This window comes from Dreissena polymorpha, chromosome 1 (assembly GCF_020536995.1).
Source record: "Dreissena polymorpha isolate Duluth1 chromosome 1, UMN_Dpol_1.0, whole genome shotgun sequence".
Taxonomy (NCBI): Eukaryota; Metazoa; Mollusca; class Bivalvia; order Myida; family Dreissenidae; genus Dreissena; species Dreissena polymorpha.
In genome coordinates, this window is record NC_068355.1 from 7,534,004 (window position 1) to 7,554,250 (window position 20,247).

Sequence of the window (20,247 nt, forward strand, 5' to 3'; positions counted from 1 at the left end):
TTTTTCTATTGCGAATCGTTTGATCTTTATCTTTTATTCTGAAATGCCCTCTTAAGAATAATGTCATGTATAGCTGGTTTAGAATTAAGAATGATGATATGTTCTAACAGCATTTTGTCATGTCATTTACTGTACTTCTTAACCTACTGTATTTGAATATTAGTTTAAACCTATTTATTTTAGCTCGATTTGCATAGAAAAGTAATTCCTACTTATTTAAATGCTTTCAGAGTCCGTTTCCTGGCCTAGAACCAGTATTGAATATTCAGCCCCCATATAACTACGCCCATATTTGTGGACATTTTCATACAAGAATACAAACATGAATATGTATTGAAGTTTGCCTTTTAAATTGACAGTCAATCGGAGGGTAAAACAGGTTTTTTTTTTTTACAAGAAGTGAGAACTAAACACAATTTGCAGGAAAAAAAAATATTTCTTTAAGTCTATTTGCATCACAGGAGCTCTGGTGTCCTGAGGTTGAGGAAAACTAGTGTTGAATCTAAAACATTTAGCATCATGTACTCAAAAGTGGAGAAGCCAAGTCAGACACCGCAAAATGTAAAATAATCTGGTCAGATGTTTGGTCTGACAGGCTACGAAATTCTGTCAGACTGAAGGATAATTTCTGGATTCCGCTTATTAACATACCTGATAATAGCATATTTTCTGTTATTAGCATATAGAATGTCAAAGCACAGATTAATTCTTAAATTTTAATGTATTTTTCTTCTATTAATAGCATAATTTTTAACCCCAATATTCAGAATTCACTTAAAGTCTTTATAGCATAGAACATTCTCAGAATGCCAAGAAAATATGCTTTAAATTTGCAAAAATATGCTCAAATGCAAATGCAAATACCTAAGAAATACAATTCCATTTGATAAATAGTTATCTTAAACATCAATCATATACAATGTTGAATTTAAATTTCACTTTGACGATCAATTATTAACAGATTTTGACTTATTGTATGCCCCCAGTTGCTATATTTATGCTAAAATGTGTGTTCCGGTTAATAGCATATTCCTGTTATTAGCATAATTTTGGCTGACATGGTATGCTAAGAACAGGATTCCACTGTAGCAACATATTAATCAGGAATTATGGTTTGAATCCGTGAACTATTATTTTTAATGGTGAAAGAAAATCTCCATGACGCGTTTTCAAAAATTCCTAATCAAGCTTGGTAAAAGAGCACACAGAATAGCAAATTTATTACAGCGCCAACTTACGGGTAAAAATGATTGATTTTTTTTATATTCCGTAAAGACAAATGCCGCATCATATCCTAGGGTGATTTAAAAATTAATGAAGCCTAAATAAAACATGCATTTATTTTCTTACCATTAAGCATGTTTGAGTTCTTTTTCTATCTTACAGAAGTGTTTCCATGTGATTAACTTAAATGTGAAAATTCTTCTCAATAACTTTCTTCATTAACAAAATATATTGAAAAATATCCTTAAAATTGCCCCAAGTGTACTGGTTTTGCGTGACATTTATGTAAAAGGCAATTTTCAATTCTATACTTCAATAAAACTTTCAGAAATATTAGGTATTGCCATCATTTAATGAATATAAAAATTCATATGCTTTAAGAAAAATAAAAACAATGCTTCTTACTTAGGTTGATATCTTTTGTAGCAAGTGTTCAAAGCAATGATGTTCTTGTCAATTTTGTGCCACAATTTTTCAACTCTCTTCATGTATATTAAGAGATGGGATCATAAAGTGCTTCAATATTTATAGGCAAAAAGTGTCCTTTTAACCTGTCACATGTTTTTTCTACACATTTGTACAGGTATTATACAATTATTTGTTCATGTAAATTTTGAACAGCTGAATACTAAATGTGGTCAGAATTTGTCCCTGTCACAAGTGTACATTTTGCAAGAAAGTTATTTTAAATTTTTCATAAGATAGAATTTTCAAGGTTTTTACATCATTTTCTTCAAACCATTAATGCTTATCACTAGATGTACTGAAAATTTGATGCCAAAACCTTGTGAAACTTTTTTTGCAAGACAAATATGCATTGTACCAAGTGTACGAATTTTTTATCATGTTTGATGGACAGGTGATAGCTTTTAAAAAATAAACAAAGGCACTAATTTTCTGGAAAGAAGTACACAGAAGATGTAATCTCCAAGAGAAAAAGGTGGTTGTCTTCACTCTGGGGGTTAACTACTCTTATTATATGGGTATGTCTCCATATTTGTCTTCAGAAAGAAAATATAAGCATATAAATGATAATGTGTGGGAATTATATTTGACTTTACCATAACATTATTACAAAAACACGTTTCCTCTTCTCAAATTAATGTCAATTTTAATCAAAATGTTTCTCCAATTATCTTCAATGTTAGCCTGAAGTTGGTTATTAAATGTTGTACATGTACACTTGGGACACAAAATGAATGTTTTTTCTTATAACCTCAAGAAAGTGAAAACAAACTTACATTATAGCGGAATTAATGATTAAATTTTGATTTAATAAAGCATTCAAAAGCAACTGAAAAAAAGCCAATATAAAAGTTGAACATGGTCAAATGTCAAATATGATGGATGAAAAAGTCTTTCAGACACTTATAATTAAACCACGCAGACTGTCACCCTTGTGGTACAATTCCTACACATCTAAACTAAAAACCATGTTAAACCTTCGATAAACAACGGTACAGCACTTATTATTATTTCATTCATTTTTAATGACACATTACCAAAATATATAGAGGATATATTGTATTACAGAGGAAGGTCAAGTAAGAGGACATCGTGTTTAATGTATAAAGTATAAAAAGAACAAGGTCTAATTTATAAAGAACAAGGTCCGATATATAGAGAATATAATGTTTAATATATAGAGAGCAAGGTCTAAATATAGAACAGTGAATTATATGTGTCTTGTTCTGAGAAAACTGGGCTTAATTCATGTGCGTAAAGTCTCGTCCCTGATTAGCCTGTGCAGACTGCACAGGCTAATCAGAGCCGAGACTTTCCGCTTTTATGGTATTTTTAGTTTGAAGGAAGTCCCTTCTTACCAAAAATCAAGTTTAAGCGGAAAGTGTCGTCCCTGATAAGCCGGTGCGGACTGCAAAGGTTTATCTGGGACGACACTTTACGCACATGAATTTAGCCCAGTTTTATCAGAACAAGACACATATTATAGAAAACGAGGTCAACTGTTATGAAAAAATATAAACATGTATTTGTATACAGAACCATGTTCAATATTTATAGAAAAGCGTCCAATATATAGAGAACACAATATTAGATCAACTTCAAGTATAGAGAGCAATGTCTTATATATATATCAAATTCCAACATATAGAAGAGGCATAATGTCTTATATTTAAAGATCAAGGTCAATGCCATAGAGAACAATGTTTAATATGTAGAGAACATCATTTGATATGTAGAGAACAAGGTATGCTACCCATTTGTATAGAGAACAATGCCCAGCATATAGATCTCCAGCATATAGAGAGCAATTTATAATAGATCTTTATTATATAGAACAAGATAAATTATGAAACCAAAGTAAAATATATACAACTATGTGAAAAATATTTAAAACCAGGTCAAATGTATCTACAATTTGTGAAATATATGTGTTGTTTTATTGAAAATACAGATCTATGACAGACTGCATAATTATGGAGATTCCTTATGCCTCTGATATCCCATCGGTTATAAACATATTTAGGGCCACAAAAATACCTCAAATGAAATACATATAAAAGTTATGCTATTTTTCTTCAGATTTTCATCCATTTTGAAAATGTCCCAAGTGTACAGATTTGGCCTAAAATCATGCTAGATCGTTTCAGCAAACAATTCAAGTTCCCTGTAACTTATCTTATAATTTTATAAGAATATTTTATGCAAATTTAATTTGTATTCTATATTACTGACTGTTTGGGTATTTCTTAGAATAAATGATAACTAAAGTTGTCAAGTACAAATAACCTTAAATCTCTAAACATCAACCTTAAAAATCATCAAACGGACACAGAACATTATTTGGGGAAACATTAATTTGTATAGTCAAATGTAATACAAATTTAAAAAGTATTTATATATGTTGAATGGTTTGCTTATTTAACTTGTATACAAAAGTCATGTAAGTGTCCCAAGTGTACACATGTTTGAAAATTGTATACAGTTTTGGCAAAAGCTAGTTTTTGCAGATTTTCTTATATAATAAAAAAAAACTTCACATATATTTGAAGGTCATCCTATATTTTGATAAATCTGAGTTTTTCCTTTAAGATACACTGCTTTGAGGCCAGGTAAAAAACTTTTAGGAGTATAGTTTTGAAAAATATGTGTTAAAAAAACATGAAAATTTAATTTTTCCATATTTTTTTTTAGAACACTTCTGATTTTGTATTTAAATTTTGCTTAAGAACATACTGCATGTTGACAAAACACACAAAATATTGATAACATGTTTTAATGGGATTTTATTAAGTGCAAAAGACATGTACATTTATAAAAAAAAATTCAAAACATTTGGTTAACATCTTTTGTTGTGAAAAAGTGATTACATCTGACAGAACGGCCCTACTCATTTATAAAACTTGAACCCTTTCCCTATGCAATACAAACAAAACTGTTGCCATAACTTAACATCTAAAATTTGAGAAATTTTTTCATTTAGGCTTCAATATCCCCACGCTTTTCGGAGAAAAAGTGGGGATATTGTGGTTATCTCCGTCTTCTGTCCGTCCTGGCCACTTTCTCCTCCTACACTATAAGCACTAGAACCTTGAAACTTATACACATGGTAGCTATGAGCATATGTGCGACCCTGCACTATTTGGAATTTTGATCTGACCCCTGGGTCAAAAGTTATGTGGGTTGGGGTGGGGCCGGGTCAGAGATTTTTACTCATTTTTATGCCCCTGGATCAAAAGATCGGGGGTATATTGTTTTTGGCCTGTCTGTCATTGTATGTGTGTGTGTCCCAAAACTTTAACCTTGGTCATAACTTTTGCAATATTCAAGATAGCAACTTGATATTTGGCATGCATGTGTATCTCATGGAGCTGCATATTTTGAGTGCACCGGAGACTACACCGAATGTCTTCAAATTGATACTGAAGCTCTCTTATGGCAATACGGATAATCTCAACTATACATGGCCCCATTACCATCCCTGGGGTGCCCCGCCCACATTGGCCACGCCCACATAGACCACGCCCACCCAAAATTGCCTTTTACTATAATTTCTTCATTTCTACACCGATTCACTTCAAATTGATACTGAACCTCTCTTATGACATTATGGTTAATCTCAACTATGCATGGCCCCATAACCAACCCTGGGGCACCCGCCCACATAGGCCACGCCCACCCAAAATTGCCTTTACTATAATATCTTCATTTCTACACCGATTCACATCTAATTGATACCGAACTTCTCTTATGACAATACGTTCAATCTCAACTATGCATAAAACCATTACCAACCCTGGGGGAGCCCTGGGTCAAACATGCGGCGTGGGGATACACGTCGGCCTCAACCGCGCCATTTCTAGTTTATATTTTTGAAATCACCCATATTTGTGTAAAGTTTGGAGAAAAATCAAGAAAAACATATTTTAACAATGAAATACATTTAAGTTGTTTGATGATATTTTCATGTATTTCAACGTTTCCAATGTCCAGATAAATACCCTATTTGTACCCATTGAAAACCTTTAAAACTTTAATTTTGCATTGTTATTTTGTGTTGGGCTTGAAGAAAAAAGATTGACCTGTAATGCAAATGTTTACATTATATCTCGCAATCATAACAATTGTAGTGGTGACCGGGTTTTATCATTATTATATGATTATTAGTGCTTGTGGTCATATTTCAGATGCCCAGGGGCCTTTATGGTTGGGTTAGTGAGGGGTGCTCCCTCCCTTCCTTAATTGATTTTTAGCTCCACTGGCCAAAGGCCAGCGAGGCGTATGTCATAGTCCTGTGTCCGTCATGCGTGCGTCCGTCCGTGCCTGCGTGCGTCCTTGTCCTTAACTGTAGGATCTAGGGCTACCACATTTTGTATGTAGTGAGATATAGTAGTTCTCTATGTGTCCAATAATTATGTTGATGAAGGTGGCAGTGGTAATGACTTGATATGTCTGTGAGATATGAATGCCAAAGTCTTCGTTTTACATGACATGAATTTTTATGTAAAAGTGGTGGTTCTTCATAAATTCTACATGTTCTTTTCAAATGATGACCTCTACAAAGTTGTTCCAGGAGTACCATATTGCCTGACAATCTTTTGTTTTATTGTTAACTTAAACTGTACTTGATTCTAGCATGCCACTATACTTCTTTGAAGTAATTTGAGCAAATTTCTCACTGTTTAGTAATGTATACATTGTTTAAGGTACATTATAATTTCACATTTTGTAGGTGGACTTCAATATGTATGATCTACTTATGCTGCCACAATGTAAAGGCAACAATCACTGGGTTTTGCTGTTTGCAAGTGTTATGTCCAGGACTGTAACCATTTACGACTCGTTGGGTGGTAACAACAAGGCATTGTTCGATTTGTTCTGGTAAGGTTCAAAGCTGTAATTCATTTTTATGTCCCCCACTATAGTAGTGGGGGACATATTCTTTTTGCCCTGTCTGTTGGTTGGTTGGTCTGTTTGCGCCAACTTTAACATTTGCAATAACTTTTGAAATATTGAAGATAGCAACTTGATATTTGGCATGCATATGTATGTCATGGAGCTGCACATTTTGAGTGGTGAAAGGTCAAAGTTAAGGTCATCCTTCAAGGTCAGAGGTCAAATATATGTGGCCAAAATCGCTCATTTTATGAGTACTTTTGCAATATTGAAGATAGCAACTTGATATTTGGCATGCATGTGTATCTCATGGAGCTGCACATTTTGAGTGGTGAAAGGTCAAGGTCATTCTTCAAGGTCAGAGGTCAAATATATGTGGCCCAAATCGCTTATTTTATGAATACTTTTGCAATATTGAAGATAGCAACTTGATATTTGGCATGCATGTGTATCTCATGGAGCTGCACATTTTGAGTGGTGAAAGGTCAAGGTCAAGGTCATCCTTCAAGGTCAAATATATGGTCAAAATTGCTCATGTAATGTCACTTCTGCAATATTGAAGCTAGCAATTTTATATTTTAAATGCATGTGTATCTCATGGAGCTGCACATTTTGAGTGGTGAAGGGTTAAGGTCAAGGTCATCCTTCAAGGTCAAACGTCATATAGGGGGACATTGTGTTTCACAAACGCATCTTGTTTGTCTTACCTGCTTGATATAGCAGTCACAGTAGCAGCTGGTGTATGTGCATTTTATGTGTGTCTCTGAGCTTATCCAAACTGTGATTCGATAATTGAATATGCCATTTTTAATATAGCTTACCACATATGTTCTCCATGTAGAGAAGCTGCAGCGCATGCGTTAACAAGAGATCAAAGGTCACATTTAGGGAGCTTTTTTGGCCAGTTCCAGTTATCATTCATCAGGCAATATACCAAACAAGATATTCAAAAAACTTTGTAAATCTTATTTGTTTTCTATATTTGGATCTTTATCTTAAATATTAAATTGTTATGACCACCAACACTTTAAAAATGATAGGCTATATATAAATTTAAGCTTGCTTTCTTAGTTCATTCTTATTTATTATTGTGTCCTATCTCTCACACTTATGTGTTTCCAATAATGTGTTAAGAGATTCACATATATATATATATATATATGTTTGAAAACTGATTACCAAAACAATTTGGTATAGATAAAGTACCACTTAAGTATATAGGCACATGATTTTTGTTGATTTTTACCAACAAAATATTTGTTGCAGCCAGTTCATGTGTCAACGAGCGCAAATTGTGAACGATGGCTTGGAAAAAATTCAGTTCAGAGTTCAAAGCGCCACCTTGCAACAAACAGCGCCATGGAAACAGCTGTGGAGTGTTTGCATTGATGGTAATAAATTAGCTTTATATTTCTATATAGGAGTCACTTTGTCGTACTGTCGGTCGGTTTGTCGGTCTGTCCCGAAATTTCATCCGATCTTCACCAAACTTGGTCACAAGTTGTATCTTGATGATGTTTAGGCCAAGTTTGAATATGGGTCATGCTGGGTCAAAAACTAGGTCACGAGGTCACTTAGTGTGTTTTAAACCGAAAGTTTGTCCGGACCATAACTATGTCATTAATCGTTAGATTTTTAAATAACTTGGTACATTTGTTCACCATCATGGAACGGTGTGTTGCGTGAAAAAGTATGTTGATATCTCCAAGATCAAGGTCACACTTGGAGTTCAAGGGTCAAATGCTTGTCCGGGCCATAACTTTATCATTTATTGTGAGATTTTAAAATCATTTGGCAAATTTGTTCACCATCATGTGACGGTGTGTCGCGCGAAAGAATTACTTCAATATCTCGAAGGTCAAGGTCACACTTTGAGTTCAAAGATTAAAAATGGCCATAAATGAGCTTGTCTGGGCAATAACTATGTCATTCATTGTGAGATTTTAAAATCATTTGGCACATTTGTTCACCATCATTGGACGGTGTGTGGCGCGAAAGAATTACGTCGATAACTCCAAGATCAAGGTCACACTTTGAGTTCAAAGGTTAAAAAAGGCCATAAATGAGCTTGTCCAGGCCATAACTATGTTGTTCTTGTGAGATTTTAAAATCATTTGGCACATTTGTTCACCATTATTGGACGGTGTGTCGCGCAAAAGAATTAAGTCTATATCTGCAACGTCAAGGTCACACTGTGAGTTCAAAGGTCAAAATTGGCCATAAATGATCTTGTTCGAGCCATAACTATGTCATTTATTGTGAGATTTTAAAAATACATGGTTCATTTGTTCACAGTGATTGACGATGTGTCATGCGAAAGAATTATGTTGATGACTCCAAGGTCTAGGTCACACTTGGAGTTCAAAAGTAAAAAAAATGGCCATAAATTTGGACTGCATGTCATGCTAAAGAATTCAAGAGTTCAAAGGTCGAAATGGCCATAAATGATAATGGCATTATCATTCTTAAAAATCGCCATAAATTTGATTCTCTTGTTTTGTGAAGACAGCATTCAAAATAGTCTGTGTCAATGCGGCATGTGGGGGTATTTGTCACGTCTGTGACAAAGCTATAGTTTGCTTAGTAAAGATTTGCATTAACGTTTATTCAACAAAATAATGGGAGAATGTAGAATATAATCATCGTACCTTTCTGTTGGTGCATTGGTTTTTAGAGCCTTGCATTTTCTTTTAATTTATAAAGGACACGATATTTCATATGTAATATCAAACTGTGTTATAGAGTCCCACTTTTGTCAAATAACCCTGAAAAAAGGTTAAACAAGAAGATTACTCATATTTTAATTTATTAATGTGTCATATAATGAAAAATAGCATTCTCTTTGCTCCATTATATTATTTTGTATGAAAAGTTGTTTTTCAGTGTCTTCATGTGATTGTATATTTATGATGCATAAAACATGAATACTTTTCACTGTAAAACTATCGTTCTTGCAATTTTATTTTCAGAAATAGTATTTTTTGTGAACACTTAATCTAGTGAATATATGCTTTTCTTATTGCAAACAAATGTTGTTATTTTTTAAGCTAAGTATGAATGACTTTTACTTTATTTCCAGACTGCCAAATGTATGGTCATGAAAAAGCATCCCACAATGTTGCGACAGGCCCATGATTCAGCTTATCAAGACTAGTCGTGAGACGCAGACTTCTGATTCATGGAGTGCGGCAAACATATCTGTGTGACTCGATCACTCCACTGTAAAGACCCGCACGGCATTAAAATGGATATTATCAATATGTGTTGTTGCTCGAAAATATGTTTTGTAGCAGGAAGTGCTTTGGGCTCGATTAATCTGAGAACTCAACAAAATATTAATAAAATCCTTCTGTGCCTTTTAGTTCTGAAAACAGAAGTAGCCAGTTGGTATTACACATCTCCTAAACAAGTACAGCACAATAAAACTGAAGGTTTTAAATCCTACATTTTTATAACATCTTTATATCCACACAAAAATATTGATGATTGTGGTGCTCAGATTGCAAAACCACCTGTTTGGCAAAAATAATGCAGATGGTTAGATTATGATAAGTGCAACAAAAAAAGAATAACTCTGGAGATAATAATTGATATGATAATCATTGCTTGACAGAATCACAATTGACCTAGATATTTATTTATGTAGTGGTGTATTTTTCAATGAGTGCCTTAAGATTCCAAAAACATATTGACTTAAAATAAATAATCCCGATGGCGTAAATGACTTATCATTTCATGTTCATGAACCGGTTTTTAAAATACTTTGTAGACTTATCTGCTAGGCGGTGAGGACTTTTAGACCACCTGATAAACTTCAACTTTATTTGCCCTAGTTAAGTAACTGACTAAAGATATGTTAACATAATACTGATGACTGATGAGTCTGTTGTGTCTTATATTCTCATTGCTACTTAAAATATTAAGTCTTTTTCAACGTTGAGACTAATAATAAGCAAATTCGTTTAATTGATATCCCCCGCCAAATAAATTTTGATTATTGATGGGTGCAGAACTAACAGAAAAGTTTATTTGAAGGGTTGTACCCTTATCTCACTTATTTAAAAGTAACAACATAAAAAAAACAATTGGCAATAACTCTTATTTAAGAAAGTGTAGGGTTATAGATTTTGTGCATGACACCTCTCCTCATTGATATCTTAACATCCATTAAATTTCATCTTTAAATCGTGTATAGTATCTGTGATATAGTCCTGTAAAGTAACATCAGACATGTACATATGTACTAGGGTTATGTTTTTTGTGCATGGCACTTATTCTCATTGACAATTATACACCCATGAAATTTCATGTTGAAATCTTGTATTTATAGTTTCTGAGATAAAGCCCTGAAAAGTTTCATCATATAAAAACAACAAAGGGCAATAACTCTTATATAAGAAAGTGAAGGGTTGTAGTTCTTATGCATGGTTCTATAAATGAGATATAGCCCTAAAAAGTTACATCATAAAATAACAATAACAAGAAAGGGCAATAACAGTTACGTAAGAAAGTATACGGTTATGGTTCTTGTGCATTGATAATTATACACCCATGAAGTTTCATGTTAAAATCTTGTATAGTATCTGAGATATAGCCCTAGTTACATCATACAAAAACAACAAAGCGAAATAACTCTTATTTCAGAAAGCGACGGGTTATGGTTCTTGTGCATGGCACCTCTCCTCAGCTATATTTATACACCCATAAAGTTTCATGTTGAAAACTTATATTGAATTTCTGAGATAAAGCACTGAAAAGTTTGTGAGTGACTGCACTGACAGACAGACCAACGGTACGTTTAAGAATATTTAGCGTACCCGGGGTACATTAAAGTATACTTAAGAGTACACGGGGGTACTTTAAAGCATTGCCCAAGCCGAACCGACAATTACCAATCGAGCTTATTGACATGTTAAATAAATGATGATAGTGGTAAATATGATTGTGTGAAATATAATACAATAGTTTTCCTGAATTGAGTGTACATGTGAATTAGCTAAAATAATGATAAAAACACCGATTGGGATTAAACATTTGTGGAACTGAATTTGGTTCATAATCAGTTTTTAACTTTTTTAAGGTGAAATAATATATATATATATATATATATATATATATATATATATATATATATATATATATATATATATATAATCTGAAAGTATTTTCTTAAATCAATGCTATATCTTTGTATTAAAAAACTGCAACACTCATGACTGTAAATTAAGCATTACCATATTTCTTTACAACGTAATGCATGTACATCATCGATATATATAGCATTTAAAACGAAAATCGTTTTAAAATTCAAATGTTTGCATGGTGTTAGAACTACTGTTTTGATATCTTTGTTGTGAACAATGTGTTTAGGTTCAACGTCCGAAAAAAAAGATGTCCGAAAATAACTGCGAGCTGTTAAAACGCGAAATTAAGTTGAATTGAAACAACAATGCGTTAAATATTATTTTTCATCAATCTGACATTTTTCACGGCAACTGATCGGAGCAATATCACGAGGGTACTGTGAAAATCGTCAAATCTCACGATCTGACAATATTGACTGTTATTGACGCTTCACCGGTCTATTTCGTTTCCGTAGAGATAGCTAATGTCGTCCGTTTGTAAGCTCAAATTTGATTGGCTGACGGGTTCAATGGCTTATTCTAAAAATAAATGCTGCTCGAGCAGCATATTGCTGCTCGAGCAGGAATTTTGCTGCTCAAGCAGCATTGAAATGCTGCTCGACCAGTAAATTGCTGCTCGAGCAGCAATATCCTGCTCGAGCAGCATTTTAATGCTGCTCGAGCAGCATTTTTTTCTGCTCGAGCAGAAGTTAAAGTTTCGACCCCTTTGGTGCGCCATAGTTGTCAGCGTAGCTCAAGCTCAGACTGCGCATTTGCGCAGTCTGCTCAGAGGCGATGTTGTCCGCTATAAAATCACACAATGTTTTATGGTCTCATTACGTATCTCCTGACCAGACTGCAAGATGCGCAGACTGGGTGGGCTATAGCTTTGATGGGCACATATAGCATAAGACCCATTTTAGCATGACGCGGGTCTTTAAACATCTTATGGCGTATTGTTAATGGCACATTTTAGCACAAGTCTTTTCGATATATTATTGTTTTCAAAATATCAGATATAGCAAACTGGCAAATTAGGGTAGCCGTTCCGTGCGTTAAGAAACGATTTCCAGACTTGCTGACCGAGTACGGCAAACATTTGTGGTTAGGTAATGAAACGATTTCCCGTTTATCGTGACCCTATACTATTTCGATAGTGTTTGTTTTCTCATCTTGAAAGCAAAACTGTGTTCACGATAGTAAATTATTTCTTCCCCTGACGATTAAGTGACCGTTTACAGACCCTGAAATTCTGCGAGATGGATTTTAACGCGTAATTGAAACTGGGCTACCATTTGTGTCTATATTTCGTTTGAAAATGCAGAGAGTAGGCCAGAATTCCTTACACTGAACAGCGATACATCATTTGCGCTGTGCACAGACACAGTGATGTAGCTAAAGTTCAGAGACTTTCTCTCGAATCAGCCTATGAAATATTCGAATGGATTCATTCGTGTCTGCTGGCTTTATGTAAAGGTCATTTAGTGTCTTATTGTACATTTTGAATCTGTATATGGTGTCATTACAGTTTTGAAAAGGAAGTTTCCATCATGAAGTTATATTCTTAGTGTGATAGGTATTCGATATTGCAACAATGTTCATTTAACCCATTTATGCCTAGCGTCTAGAAAAAAGGCCTTGGCAAACAGCGTCGACCCAGATGAGACGCCGCATCATGCGGCGTCTCATCAGGGTTTGCGCTGTTTAATAATATAATAATAATAACTTTATTTCATGAAGAATTCATGAAGAATTTCATGAAGAATGTTTGCTTAAAGGAATTTCTGTAAGAAATATTCTAAATATAAAAAATAAATAAAATAGACATCTCTGTAATTTTTGAAATAAATTGATCCAATTTTGAAGGATGGGAGAGTCCACTAGGCATAAATGGGTTAACTTGTTCTTATTATACTATTGTCATCATATCTATGTTTAGCTAAAAATGACATCCTGTTGTTATTTCGTTTAAGTTTTCTTTAACATAAATAGGATGATAAACAGGGCACACACATCTCGACCTGTGCGCTAAGACACATTCTTCACAAATTTGAATGGATTGTGTTCATGTCAACTTGCGATAAAAAAGCTGTAACCTTATTTTGAAAAAAAAAACAGTTGCGTCTAAAAATATGCAATAGCGAAAAGCTTTAGTACCTTTAGCGCTATGTTTTTATTTATAAAAATGGCTAAAGAAAAAATTAAAATAAAACGTGTGTTAAATAACTCATGCGTTAATCCGTAGAAAAATGTAGATAATATTGGTTAGGAAAGATGCTCAATTAGAAGATGTATGCATTTTTTGCATGGTATCGTATTTTCCGATACAGACGGAGCCTAGACAAATCCGTTAATACAAAATTACGATGTGACATGTTATAAAACTATCGGATCACGCTATTTTATACCGGCAGATGTCCTTGTTTTTATCAACGACACACTTGTCTGGGAGACGTTGAATGTTCGTGTAATTCTTTGTTTGACAATTGTCTAACCAAAAGCATGGCGAGATAACGTTCACATTTTTCATTTAAAGGGGCCTTTTCACAGATTTTGTCATGTTTTGAAGTTTGTCACTAAATGCTTTATATTTATAAATGTAAACATTGGATCTAAAAAGCTCCAGTACAAAATCAAAAATAATATTTAAAAAAGTAACACTCAGCAGGGCTCGAACCACTGACCCCTTGAGTCCTGAAGTAAAAAGTCCACCACTTAGACCACTTGGCCATTCTTCCTGATACAAAGACAGATGTATTTTATACTTTATATAAGCAATCCTCGTAAATTCACAAAATATAACGACAACAACAGAACTCTCAAAATAATTCATTCGTTTCGCATTGCAAAGCTTTATAATTTTCAGGTTTTTAAATGTCAAAAGATGCATATAATGGCTATTTAAGAGCATGGTAAATGTTCAGTATTACTGTTTCCTCACAAATATCATAACTAAAACGAAAATTTGCGAATCTAAAACAACTTTTTCAATTTTGTCAAATTACACAAACTTGAAAACACCCTTTAAGCATTACTCTTACAATTGAGAAAAAGTGTTTATTCAATACATGTGCTACTCGTTGCTCAATTACTAAATTTAGGCTCTCTAACCGATCAAATACAAATGAGTTGACAAAGTCTTTCGAAATTTCAAAATCCCCTAAATCACACTCAAACAATGTTTGCACAATATTGAGCATGTAACTTACTTAATGTTGATTTTTTTACAAAACAAAGGAATACTCTAGTACTTCGTTTTTCGGGTAATTTCAGTCAACCCTTTTATGCCTAGCGTCTATAAAAAAATGCCTTGGCAAACAGCGTAGACCCAGATGAGACGCCGCATGATGCGGCGTCTCATCAGGGTCTGCGCTGTTTGCTTACAGGAATTTCTGTAAGAAATATTCTAAATATAGAAATAAATATACTAGACATCCCTAATTTTGGTAATAAATTGATCCACTTTAGAAGGATGTGAGAGTCCACTATGCATACACGGGTTGATAATACCTTTCAAACGCGTACCTTGTGTCGTATATACATGCATTTACTTACAAATAATAATTTGATAATTTCACGGTTGTTTGATATTTGAATAAGATTCCATCGGTAAATGGCAAGGCACAGTTGACATGATAACGCATGCTACATAATTCTTTTTTGACAATAAATTAATTGGTAGTACTTGTTGTTCAGTATTTTACGTGGGATTAATTTCAATAAGTATATAGCGTTTTGGGTTTTAGACATACCAGTTGCGGGTATATCCATTTATTTTGGCAAAGTGGGGCAGACTCATACGAAATATTGTTTCCCTTCCCAATCAAATTTCCAAAAATAGTAATTGCTTGCAAGTCGTATAGGAAAACGTAATTATAGTTTAATTATTAATTACTAAATAAATGACGCTGGCGCAGTGCTTGATTCTGCCAAGTAATCTAAATCCGCCACTTTTTTGTTATTAGCGTTTTACGCACTTTTTTTTTTTGGGGGGGGGGGTCGATAATTTCTGATGGTTTGGGGGGGGGGGTCGATAAATGCTGATGGTGGGGGGGGGATCGATAAATTCTGATGGTTGGGAGGGGGGGGTCGATAAATGCTGATGGTGGGGGGGGGGGAGGGGGGGGGGGGGGTCGATAAATGCTGATGGTTGGGGGGTGGGGGTAATTATCATAAGGTGCAAGTGCAATTATCGAATGATCGTGTTACGTGCATAAACTTTTATTGTCATTTAATAAGTTTGACGGCATCAGTTTTTGAGCTCTAGAAATATAAAGAAGTATTCAAAGATATTGCAACATCGTTCATGCACGTGAATATAATTTAAACCAAATGTCAATATTTAGTAGATTTAGCTTATCACAATGCCAAATTTATGTACCAATTATCTTTATACAAAGAAATGCCGATGGTTTGATATTATGATATTTTACGCAATTTAGGCCTTTATTTTTCCCACAAAAGTCGAAATGTTCCCAAAATATGCAAGCAATTGCCTACTGAAAATAGCTTCATTTATGATGTTTTGTGTTGTTCTTTTTAAAAAAATCGTTTAAGTAGCTTCCAAATGCGGCGGATTTAGGCACTTGACCAATAAAAAAGAAATGTTTTTTTTTCCATTTCCTTGCTTATACGCATTATAATAATACTAATCTATCAATCAAGTGAAAGCTATTTTTAAATAACACAATGCTGAACTAACATTAATTAATAAATATAATGTCACATGCTACTAAACATTAAATGAAATGTAATCCAAATGCCTTCGTATCAATACTTGATCAATGGACTTTGCTGCTGATAAGTGGGACCTATTGTCACATGTCAGTGATACGTGACATGGGGCGGGAAGCCTGCTTTCGACTTTCATTCAAACAAAGTCGCGTATCATCAGCAAACGTCGAGTGAAATATTTGATGCGGTATTAACCCATTTATGCCTAGTTGACTCTCCAATCCTTCAAAATTGGATCAATTTATTTCCAAATTAGGGATGTCTAGTATATTATATTTTTAAATTAAGAATATTTCTTACAGAAATTCCTTGAAGCAAACAGCGGAGAACCTGCTGAGACGCCGCATCATGCGACGTCTTATCTGGGTCTACGCTGTTTGCCAAAGCCTTATTTCTAGACGCTAGGCATAAATGGGTTAAGTTCGCATAGTCGCTATATGGGAAATAACTGATAACTTGTCAGGCTAAACCGAGCCAATGCCTCGTTTTCTTTCGTTTCGTTTATTAATACGCTCAGCACATTTGTTACAATGTGAACAAGAGGTATAAAGGTGAGTTACAAAATAATTCAAGTATAGGTCAAGCTGTATGGGTAAGGTAACACATACAATATTATTGTACAACACAGTTACTATGATAATATAAACAAATAGCATAGTACTAGATCAAATCCAGATAATATTTGTATATAAATACAAATACAGATAATACAGATGCAGCAAGAAAATAAGGGTACAACGACATTCAGTATATTATCAACAATATATACATACATACATATATATATATATATATATATATATATATATATATATATATATATATATAATATATATATATATATGTTATTAGCATTACATAAAGCTAGCAGCAAAATTATTTATAAACAATATAGGCCAGGTGTATTTTTAAAATAATCTAAAATAGTCTTTATAAATTTTACTAAATTACATAGAGGATATTTGTTGGATCCGGTGGATTATCGATTTTAATTCACGAGTGATCATAGAAAATAATATTTTCACGAGTGGCGCAGCCACGAGTGAAAATATATGTTTTCTTTGATCACGAGTGAATTAAAGTCGATAATCCACCGAATCCAACACATTTTCTTTTTATTTAATGCATTTTTCACAGTTTATATACATTGTTCAAGAGTTTAACTAACGAATTTTGCTGGGATAATGACGTCATTTCGTAAAAAAAATGACGTCATTTCACAGTAAACAATGAAAATTATCGATAATTCTCACTGATAATTTTCACTGTTTGAAACAGTGAAATTATCAGTTTTAATTCACTGATATTTCTCTATAAACCACCGGAAAGCATTAAATAAAAAATGTTGATCTATCTGTTTCATTCATGATTCTTTTAAAAAGTATTGCATCGTTGGTTTGCAAAGAAAGGACAGTTCAAAATGTAATGGAACTCATCGCCAATGTCATTTAAATTCCACAGTTGACACTTTCTTAGGTTACGTTCAATATTTTGCCAAAGGCCCTTTTCAATTAGCAGATGGTGGTTACGCTTCGGTACTTTATAAAATAAGGTAAATAATAATCAGGTACAAATTCAAAATAATTCTCTAGTCCAAACGTATCTTTAAAAATTCGATAGTTGAGACATTTAGGCATTGCATTTATATCGGAAGACCATTGCTGTATATATTGATCACAAAGAACTTTATTTAAATTTGCCAATTATAAATGCTTGGTGCCAGTAAAATATTGATTATTCCAGACGTAGCTCATTCTACACTGATCAAAGATACATTTCATGTTATCGATCCATTTGAACTTAACGTCGTTTATACTTGCATGAGAAAATATTAGCTTATACATTATCGCGCTGAGCTTATTTTGATCATTTGTAACAAGTTCATACCAAAGCCCGACCATTCGCTGTTTAATAACACTTGATAGTGGATAACGACCAAGAGCCCCATAAATCATGACATTTGGTGTACCTTTTTTAACACCAAAAATATGTTTAAAAAAAATGTGTGAACCTTTTCAATAATTGATAAGTCTCCGTAACCCCATACTTCGCACACGTATGTTAAAATTGGAACAATAGTATTGTCGAACAGTTTCAATTGACATTCAATAGATAAATCGAGGTTTCATAAATTTTTTTTATAGACTAAACATTGCTTTTCTTGCCTGCAGTCTCAACAGCTGGATTCATAGCCCTAGGTTCACCATGTTCCTGAAATGAAAACCCTTATCGCGCGAGGTACCGAATACTTAGTAAAATAGTAATTTACCCTCATGTTTAACATATGTGTCGCGTTCTGAGAAAACTAGGCAAAATGCCTGTGCGTTAAGTGTCGCCCCAGATTAGCCTGTGCGGAAATAATCTGGGACGTAACTTTCCGCCTAAATTAAATTTTCGGTAAGAAGGGACTTACTTTAAACGAAAAATACCATAAAAGCGGAAAGTGTCGTCCCTGATTAGGCTGTGCGGACTGCACAGGCTAATCTGGGACGACACTTGCCGCACATGCATTATGCCCAGTGTTCCCAGAACGCGACACATATCAAGTACATTCACAAGTACGTCATGCATGCTGATTCAGTCTGACTTGGAAAAAAACCCTGTTCGTGTTGGTAACAAAATTAAGTAAATAGTGACATGGAAATTGATGAGTGTTTTTACGACACAAGAAAAAATAGTTGGTTGCTTATAGCAACGTCCAGTATTATTGTTATTCGTTGTATAAACGACATTTTCGCTTGCAGATTTTGTGCTTGTTTTATGAATGAACAGTGACTCACCAACTTCTTATCAAAAGGTCGTTTATATGTCCGTTCTCGTAGCAACGAATCTTCTCTTTTTTATGCCCCCCGGATCGAATGATCGGGGTATATTGTTTTTGGCCTGTCTGTATGTCTGTCTGTCCCAAAACGTTAAGGTTGGTCATAACTTTTGCATATTGAATATAGCAACTTGATATTTGGCATGCATGTGTATCTCATGGAGCTGCACATTTTGATTGGTGAAAGGTCAAGGTCATCCTTCAAGGTCAAAGGTCAAATATATGGCTTCAAAGCGGCGCAGTAGGGGGCATTGTGTTTCACAAACACAGCTCTTGTTATCTTTGGTTATATTTATCACATGTATTGTTCCTTATTATGTTATCAAATATTATTGATTCACCTTTATTTAAAAATTAATAAATTATTATTAAGTGGCCAAACAACATAAATTACCGTTTGTATTTATTTCCCAAAAAAGCAAAGCACTCTAACCATTCAATGAAAAACTGTATTATAAACTTAACGATAAAAACCATGTACAGCTTTAAAAGCTTGTTGTTCTTCTTATTTTAAAATTGGTTAAAATGTCTAGGGACAATGCATGCTTTGTTCTTTGCGTCCACACGTTCGTGAATAATAAACGCGTAGACGTATGTCGTCTTGAAATAACGATTGTAAGTTACAGTGTCACATAAAATATGTATCATCTTATATGAAGATATCAATCGTATATTGACAATTTTGATAAAGCTTCCGTATTTCGTGCAGTTCATATTATTTATTAGAATGAAATGGTAGCATGCTAGACGGTGACGTGAACACACTTATCGCTTATAGCGAAAAAAAAAGAAACAAAAAAGCCAGCGCGTGACGCCTTTGATAATCACAACGATCCGATATTTCATTTTAGACGACCTTGTGTTTTAACATGTTTTTATTACCATTAAAGAGCGTTACGGAATCTTTCATGGGAAGGCTTGTTTTACAAACTAAACGGAACTTGAGATAACGTTCACTCTTGTCAATTGCAAACATTTACAACGATA

General features: G+C 33.9%; 1 protein-coding gene across 3 annotated transcripts in view; it reads left to right on the forward strand.

Annotated features, from left to right (window-relative positions):
- LOC127870187 (uncharacterized) overlaps positions 1-10,031 on the forward strand; it is a 26,266-nt gene extending 16,235 nt beyond the window's left edge. For all 3 annotated transcript variants that reach the window (XR_008044693.1, XR_008044694.1, XM_052412846.1), the window contains 3 exons: positions 6,419-6,567; positions 7,849-7,973; positions 9,662-10,031. Coding sequence is in view for 1 of the 3 variants with exons in the window: in XM_052412846.1 (XP_052268806.1) it covers positions 6,431-6,567; positions 7,849-7,973; positions 9,662-9,717 (318 nt within the window). In the remaining 2 variants the exon portion in view is untranslated. Of the gene's footprint in view, positions 1-6,418; positions 6,568-7,848; positions 7,974-9,661 lie in introns of those variants that run through there.
- The last annotated feature ends 10,216 nt before the right edge of the window (positions 10,032-20,247 follow it).